Source organism: Abrus precatorius, unplaced genomic scaffold (genome assembly GCF_003935025.1).
Source record: "Abrus precatorius isolate BTA unplaced genomic scaffold, Abrus_2018 Scaffold5, whole genome shotgun sequence".
Taxonomy (NCBI): domain Eukaryota; kingdom Viridiplantae; phylum Streptophyta; class Magnoliopsida; order Fabales; family Fabaceae; genus Abrus; species Abrus precatorius.
The window spans coordinates 15,008,653-15,017,086 of NW_020874395.1; the positions used below are offsets into that span (position 1 = coordinate 15,008,653).

The 8,434-nt window shown below is 30.1% G+C and overlaps 2 protein-coding genes across 2 annotated transcripts; both read right to left on the reverse strand.

Annotated features, from left to right (window-relative positions):
* Positions 1–2,434: 2,434 nt before the first annotated feature.
* LOC113868024 (heavy metal-associated isoprenylated plant protein 6-like) lies at positions 2,435–3,874 on the reverse strand. Its single transcript, XM_027503576.1, has 3 exons — positions 3,789–3,874; positions 3,574–3,652; positions 2,435–3,328 (listed from the first exon to the last, which is right to left on the reverse strand). The coding sequence occupies exons 1-3, from the start codon at positions 3,792–3,794 to the stop codon at positions 2,733–2,735; spliced, it is 681 nt and encodes a 226-aa protein (XP_027359377.1). The 5' UTR covers positions 3,795–3,874; the 3' UTR covers positions 2,435–2,732.
* A 2,243-nt stretch (positions 3,875–6,117) lies between these two features.
* On the reverse strand, positions 6,118–6,994 carry LOC113866765 (uncharacterized protein At4g26485-like). The gene is made up of 3 exons (XM_027501565.1): positions 6,853–6,994; positions 6,462–6,660; positions 6,118–6,319 (listed from the first exon to the last, which is right to left on the reverse strand). Exons 1-3 carry the CDS (start codon positions 6,992–6,994, stop codon positions 6,118–6,120), a joined length of 543 nt encoding a protein of 180 aa, XP_027357366.1.
* Positions 6,995–8,434: the final 1,440 nt, after the last annotated feature.

Genomic DNA, 8,434 nt, shown 5'->3' on the forward strand with positions numbered 1-8,434 from the left:
TTTTACCTCCAATTTCCCCATTCTACCTTTATATAGATTATTTCAATAATTTTTATATTGTTATGTTCTTGAAACGAAAGAAATAAAGTTATATTTTATTATTATCACTAATTTTTAATCAACTTTTAATTAATTACTTCTTGAAAATTATTAAAGCACATTTCATTTTAAATAGTTTTGGATTTTTTATAAAATCCTTTTTATTGATTCTTATTAATTAATTAAAAATATATGATATATTGTTAATATTTTTATCATATCAAATGGATTCATATTTTAGTTAATTCTATTTTTATAAAAATATTAAAAGATTGTTGAAAAACATTATAGAAAGATACTCTCCTTTTTATTTTAAATCATTGGCATTTGAAAGTTACTTTGAGCCTCATTCAACAAATAGAAAGGTTATTTTCAACCTCGATTAATATTAGCCAAGTGAACTCGTCTAAGGGGACAAAATATTGTTTTATTTTTATTCATAAAATTCAAATTCAAATCTATTTGTTAAAGGAAGCCAAAGTCTATCTCTTTTACTATACCACACCATACTTTATAAATAAGAAAGAGAGCATATGAAAGAGTATTTTGAATTTACGTTAGTTTTTAAATTGACTTATGAGACTTTTATGAAATTATTTATCTTATTTAAATAACGTTTTTATGAAGCTTATTTCGATAGTTTAAAATTTAAGTTTATAAGATAAGATATTGATTTAATACATGAGCACTTAACTAAAATGTGTTTAACAACATACATCCCAGTTACCAAAATGTTTATTTACTTTATCAAGATAAGTTAATTCAGCACGAAATTAAGTAATTCATTATTTTCAGGGGCACTGTGATTTTCATTGCTGAGTATTACGCAGATGTAACACATACATTTCATATTCCTTCAAGTTCTCATCACTGTAATGTAGACAGCTAGCACACGTTAATTTAACAAGGGCATGCGCTCATAAATGTGCAGTATTGAGGTTCAGAGGGTGACCGATTAATCTAAATGAAAATGCCACTAACGAATTTGTTGGATTAATGCCCTAACAAGCCGCCGAAAACGAAAATGACATGACACCTTAAAGAACATGTAATGTTTTGTTTCTGCTAATCATGCACAATTGTTTTCTCAGCACGCTTGCATCATTCGTATAAAACGTTGTCGTTAATTGATGATTGAAAAGAAAATTTGTTAGGGGAGGCATTGTAGAGGATAAGGTCCCAACGGAATTTTTTAATGAAGTAATGGACACTGGACACAGAAGTAATGTATGGTCTATTTTTCGAATTTTTCTTTCTTAAAATTAAGCTTCTTCAATTAAATTTTATAAAAAAATTATTCGTTTGATTATACTTTTGTTTTGTTATTGTGATTAAACTAAGATTTAACTCTTTATATACGTTAACATGTGTATTAAGACAACACACAAAGCTTATCCAAATCCCAGTATCTCGCTCGCACACACACACAATGAAAAAACAAAACAGGCACGATAAAGATTATCCAAATGTCAATATACCACACAAATAAAGATTTTCCAATGGTCCATAATATCACACACACAAATAAAACTAAGATTATCAAAATTTCATTATCAAGTTTACAAATACTCATTTATACCCATACTAAGTAGCCATTGAGGTTTTGACGATGAATTATTTTAAAAGCTTAAGTTATTGATTTTTAAACCGGTAGTACCAGAAATTTTATTAATTTATTAGTTTCTAAAATTGATGGTAGCAGTTAGCCTGGCTAAATATTTAGTTTGTCTCTCTCTTTCTTTTTTTTTAATAATTATTACAATCCACACATTTAAATTTACGTCATTTTGTGAATCGTTCAAACTCCACTCGTAGCTCAGTTACACTTAGTCTACGTACGCATTATGAATGTATGTACAGGTCACGAGATACGTACTTTAAGAGTCAAACTAAATTTAGGTGGTTAAATTAAAATAATAGTATTATTATACAATGATTTTTGATAAAACCTAAATGATTAAAATTGGTATTCTTAGATGTAAGCGATGGATTCACACTTTAATGAGAATACACTAACTTTCAACTAAGGCAATTGATGGAAAGCTTTATTCTTGCAACAGAACTCGACGAAGTAGTCTTACTCTTGCAGATACCCTGCCCAAAAGACAGGAAAGAAAAAAACGTTAAAATACAATAAAAATGCAATTCCACCCAATACAAGCCAACAAAGTAGTCGAAATTTCAATGCGGTTTTTGTTTTTTTAAAGAATTGTTCTTCAGCGAAGCTTCTAGTTAATTTAATTTCTTTTTTTAGTAAAGTCTGAAATTAATTAGATACAAAAGATGTACAAACTGATCATCTTGATGCTCAACAAAAAAGGAATATCCCAGATCAACTTAAAAAATTTACATAAAATCAAAGCAAATAAACCAAACTCAGTGTTGTCCATGAGTAAAACAACAATAATTAAACCTTATTTCATTAAGTAAAATCGGTTACATAAATTACACAACAAATTAACTTCAAATACTAATTTTTTTAAAATATTATTGATTATAAATCTCTTTTAATAATTTCTTCCAAAATTTTTCTTCATCTCTCTGGACATCTTTTCAGGAATTAAAACGGCATGTATGTGTCCAAGGGAAAAATTAAAGAGTGGAGATTAGAATAAATATCTTACTGATTACAAACAACTTATTATACCACGATCCCCAATTGATTGGTATAGGCATAGCAAGCAAGCTAGCTCTCACATAATGGAGCAAGTATTATCAGGGCATGGATCATAAACCACTTGGCAAGGATAGGGGTTACATGGTGGATAATAGGGCACATAGCACTTGGAACAGGTGCACCATGGAGGACACGGACGGAAGCACGGTGAAGGAGGTTTACAACCATGGCACTTGAAACTCAGACAATTATGGCATGGTTTACACTCACCATGGCACTTGGGACTCTCACACTTGACACAACTGACAACACACTTGCCATCACACTTGGAATTTTGGCACTTTGAGCATTTGTCACACTTACCATGGCAAGTGGAAATGTGGCACTTGTTACAAGGCTCACAAGGTGGTGGAGGACACTTCACAGCACAACATTCTTTTTTCTTCTTTTCTTCTTCTTCCTTCTTCTTCTTTTCTTCTTCCTTCTTCTTCTTTTCTGCTTCTTCTTTTTTCTTCTTTTCTTCAGCTGCTTTTTTCAGATCTTCCACACTCAGAATTATGACAGTGCGGAACTTCTTCTTCAGCAAGTTAGCCAAACAAACCATGTCCACATCATCACCCGTCACTGCCACACGATCCTTTTCATCACCTTCTAGTGACACTGCAGTCACACCTGTTGGTTTTGGCCATCACTCAACAAAAATTAAAATGCATCAAGAGGATTGCAATTATAATCATTTATTTAATTAAAACCATGAGCAATTGAAATTTTAATGACTTCATAATCATAAGATCGAAATTGTTCATGTTTTATAAATAGTATTTTTGTTATATTATTATCTGATTTCTTGTATTTTAACAATTTTAATAGGTGTTTTTGTAATGGATGTAAAATGTAAAAGGGATTGGTATGTTCACCTGGCACCTCTGCAGCAATTTTCAGAGCTTTGTTTCTGCATTTGTCGCAGTCCATTTGCAACTTGATTATTATTTTTTGCTGTGTTTGTTAGACATGTTACACGTGTCACATAACTTATGTGTAGCTTCACGAGAAATTTATCAAAGACAAAAAAGGGAGAGGAAAGAAAAACTCAAAACATTTAGTTTAGCTTATATAGGTGAACGGATCAAACCTTCATGATTGCTTAGTTGAAACAATTGGCTATTCCCTGCTCTTGCAATCAGAAACAAACTCAAAGGGGTGTTTGTCTTGTGCTTTGGAGTTGAGCGATCACATATTTGTTTATATAACAAATAGTAGAGTACTCTACGTCATGGTTGACTTGAGTGTGCTGGCTGACATAGACGGATAAGCTAATTGTATTAGGATTGGCGTTTGTCACTGAAAGTCGCGTTTGAATTATGCCAAATCAAGTTGTTTCATGTCTTATTCCATTATCAGGTTTGGTTGGTTTTGTATATCACGTTAGAGGTGCCTTTGCATTCAATATATTATTACTTTCTGTTAAAATTACTCGTAAGATAATGACATTTAAATATAAAACATTTTATTTTAAATTCATTTGCTAACAAAAAATCATTTTATAAAATAAAGTTAATCTAAAGTAAGGTTTTTAAATATCCACCTAATATAGACTTGACTGTCGGTTCGAAGGTTTCACCAAATGTATATGGAAAGGAAAAGGAAAATCGAATATTAAATTAATGAAAATTGTGTTAGGTAATATGATTGGTTAAATTAAGTCACATAGATGTACGAAGTATAACTTGAGTATTCCCTTGGGAAATTATGACACTGATTAGCAGCTATCTATATCCATTGCCTGTCTTTGTAACGAAGAAATAACAACCTAATGAAATAATAATAATTAGGAAAATTTCAATATTTTAATAACGTATTTTTTTAATTAAAGGAATAAAAAAAACTTATGGCTTCAAACAAAAGAAAAAAAATAATACAATATGGTGGGTTCTGTTTATATGGATATATAGTATTGTATTACTTTGACTGATCAACTAGAAAAGTCAATATACAAATAACAAAAATGGTATTGTCTTCTAATTATTTGTACGTGAGTAGAAGGAATCCGACTGTTGTTATTGTAGTGTTTGATTTGATAACATTAATTTAGGATAATCAATTTCTTAGTCTTTATTAAATACATATTTATGTTTACTAATAAATAAAATATCGTACTTAAATATTAATGATTTTAAATAAATATCATTAGTATAAATATATTTATCAATAAAACAAAGATGTCATTATCATAAAAAAAAAATGGGCCGGCTTATATATATTACTCTAAACTTGCTAATTTCAGGATATAATTAAATACACTTATTAAATAAATAAATGCATTTCAGCTGTGTATTGGCTTAATTTTGTTAATCAAGCCAACTAACGGTACGTAATAATCAGTAAACGGACAAACATTTTGTTTAATTTTCAAAAAACAAATCCATTACAACAACCAGTTGTAACTTGTTTAAAAATTATTTTATAATAATTAAAAATTATCAACTAAATATTTTGAGTTTCAAATGCAAATTTAAAAGTTAATATATTAATTAATTATTTTATAAAAATATTAAATAAAAAATAATATATATTTTTGGAATTATTTGTGGAAATAAGAAAAAATAACATTAAAAAATGTATAATATAAACTATATATACATCTTTAATATGTAATATAATATTAACTATATAATTATTATATAATATGTTTTTGCCGACGCAATACTGAAATTTTTCAACAACTGGGAAAGATGGTGCCAGAGGCAAAACGTAGTATACAAACAAGAAAAAAAAATGTCACCAAACAAATCAGCTCCAATGGTGCGCTATTTTTGTTCTACTCTTGCTGTGAAAAACATTACTAAAACACCTAAATTTGAATTATAAACATGTGTTGTCATCAATAAGTATTTACACTTTCTTCTTACAAATATCTTTCTTTAAATCTGCATAACCTATAGTTTTTTTTTCCCTACCAATATCACGCTGTGCAAACATTTAGTGACTCTTCTTTATCCTTGATTTTCAAAACAATGAACAGTTTGAGAAATTAAGAAGATACTTTGCTTAAGTAAATAAATTAAAATTCATTGTTTCATTTTACAACGAAAGGTTAACTTTTAAAGCACACGTTACATTTTCGAAGATTAAATCTGTTGACAAAGCATGTCTAAATTAACTATCTTCCGTTAAATAAAACCATGCATGATCCGATGTTTTAATTTTTTGAAGACTAATGAAAAATTATGTGTAAACATACTCCCAAAGATTATAATCAAACATCAATATTGTTGCAAATTTTCATTTTGCAAAATGATACCAATAAGAAGTGATGTTTCTAATACTTTACAATTATTTAAACGTCAACAACATGGTTGGATTCTTGGTCAAAGGGTTATCTTATAATCAGAAAACTTAAGGAACATGAAAGTGCTGCACTCTCCAATGGGGAAACTTTGGTCACATTTAAGCCCATCTCCTCACTTGTTATTGTAACCTGGGTAAAGATGTTGATAAAACTCAACTTCTCCAACTAACACTAAATCCCCATTTATTGCCAACTCCTTGATGTTCCAGTTACTGAAAGGATGCGATGTCTTGTGGGTAATATGAATTTGTCCACATGAAGAAAGCAGATACTTAGCATTGCTCAGAAATCCACTCACTAATTTCTTGTGAAGCCTGCGTTTAATTTGAACTAGTTAAACATTTATCATTTTTAATTTCTTAATAAGTATTTTTGACAAGTGTCTTAGTATTCATATATATGAATGAAAGTTTAAACATTCAATAGAGTTACGTACACATTTTTTACATAACTTACCTAATCTGGTAATCATCAATTTCACGACCAATGAAGCCAGCATGGGGGAAATTATAAATTACTCGATCAAAAACTTGGTTTTTGAGAAGTGGATGTTGGGTCATTGTATGGACATCAACTTCGTGCACAATGGTGCACCCAAGAGCCTCAAGTTCAGTCAAGTTACTTAATGCCCTTGCATACTTGATCCCTAAAGACACTTTAGATTTTGACACATTCAAACATTGAAATAAAAAAATAAAAAAAATAGATGAAGTTAGCAAAATATATTATCACTGTTGAAAAAGATTAAGTGATTTTAATTGTTCTTCCAACCGAATCAATTAACGATAACAAAGTTGCAAGCATGATATGTGTAATGTGTCAATTTTATTATTAGTTCAAAACATACCTCTAGAATCCAGAGAAGTAGCAATCATGTTCCCAGCTGTGCCAAATGCATTAGCCAAACAGAGTGAAAAAGAGAAATCTCCCTCTCCCACTAGAAGAATCTTATGAGAGCTAAGGTAATGAGTTATTCTTTTCTCTTCCATTAGATACTCTAAGTCAAAGCTCAAATGGATTCACTTATACTCAAATGTGGAAAGATAAGCAATTCTGAGAATGGATATATAAGCACATGACGGTATCTGGAGAAATTCCCACAAATTAAAGTTTTTTTTGAGAAACTGAATCAATTAATATTATCCACACATTTTTCAATTTTGGACTTTTAATTTATGCCCAATCATTGAACATAATATAGCACGGTGTTTGTTTGAAAATTGAGAAGCTTTTCACTTCATCTTCTAGGAAAATTCAAGATTAGTGAACGGGTGGAAATGGAACGTTGTACCCAATCAGTGGAAAAGTAATGGTTATCAGTGATAATTACATCTAAATTCAACATTTATAATCAACTTATTTATAATGGATAAAAGTTAAAATTGTGTATTACCATTCCAAACGTTTAGTCATATATTTCTTATTTAAGGTTTTATAATAATAATAGTAATAATTTAATCACCTAATAAATTATAAAAAAATTTGTTCACTAAATAGTTTGAAGTTGAGTATATAAAAAAACTAAAATAAAATAATTGAAGATCAATAAATGCTTAATTTGAGTAAATGTTTGCACTAATTTGAGCACTTAATTACTTCAAAGTTATGAATTTAAATGTCAATTTTCTTTTTATTTGTAAAATTTAAGTTAGTTAGCTTAGTTAATTTAAAAATTAAGATAAAGTTTTATTTTAATTCTCTTTTTGTTAATTTACTAATTTTCAAGAGCTCATGGAGGAGGAAGACAAATAACATTTAAATCCTTTCATGGTTAAGTGGCCGCCTACTTTTCTCGTTTCCAGAAGAATAAATGTCTTCAAATCTTTGTAAATACTTGTGACATATCCTTGTGGGAGGGTTCGGATCCGTATCCTATAGCGATAAACACCTACTAGGGCGATGGGACCGATCACTCAGACTTAGTGTTTTTAGGGGAAAAGGTTAAGGGGGTTGACACCTTTTATGTATACGAGTATATGTTCAGGGAGTTAGGTGTTAGGCTCCCTTTTGACGACTTCCAAATGGGAGTGTTAAGGATGTTGAAGGTTGCACCTACTCAACTGCATCCGAATAGGTGGGCGGCCATGCAAGCGTTCCGGGTCCTTTGTAAATTTCATTACATAGAACCTAAGGTAGGCTTATTTTTGCATTTTTTTTATACGCATCCGTCTGATAAGGCGAAGTGGGTGTCTTTAATAAGACAGGTTGATTTGCCCCTATTCAAACCTTATACTGCGTCCTTTAAGGGTTTCAAAATTGGTTACTTTAAGGTAACCGTGAACCCTATAGGTAAGAAATATTTTTTTGACAAGGAAAACCGACCCTTCTTTCCTTTCCACTAGACCTAGGTACCTCGTTGATATGAGTTTATCACGAGGAAATGTTGTCGGCTGAGAAATTGTCGTCTCTGGAGTATATAAACACTCTAC

What these genes read in the sequence shown, in the direction of transcription:
- LOC113866765 (XM_027501565.1), bottom strand. Translation starts at nt 6,994, where the DNA reads ATGGAAGAGAAAAGAATAACTCATTACCTTAGCTCTCATAAGATTCTT. An exon ending in TACTTCTCTGGATTCTAGAG is followed by an intron (nt 6,661 to 6,852) that starts GTATGTTTTGAA and finishes CAAAATCTAAAG; the next exon opens with TGTCTTTAGGGATCAAGTAT. An exon ending in ATTGATGATTACCAGATTAG is followed by an intron (nt 6,320 to 6,461) that starts GTAAGTTATGTA and finishes AATTAAACGCAG; the next exon opens with GCTTCACAAGAAATTAGTGA.
- LOC113868024 (XM_027503576.1), bottom strand. An exon ending in AATTGCTGCAGAGGTGCCAG is followed by an intron (nt 3,329 to 3,573) that starts GTGAACATACCA and finishes CAAAACCAACAG; the next exon opens with GTGTGACTGCAGTGTCACTA.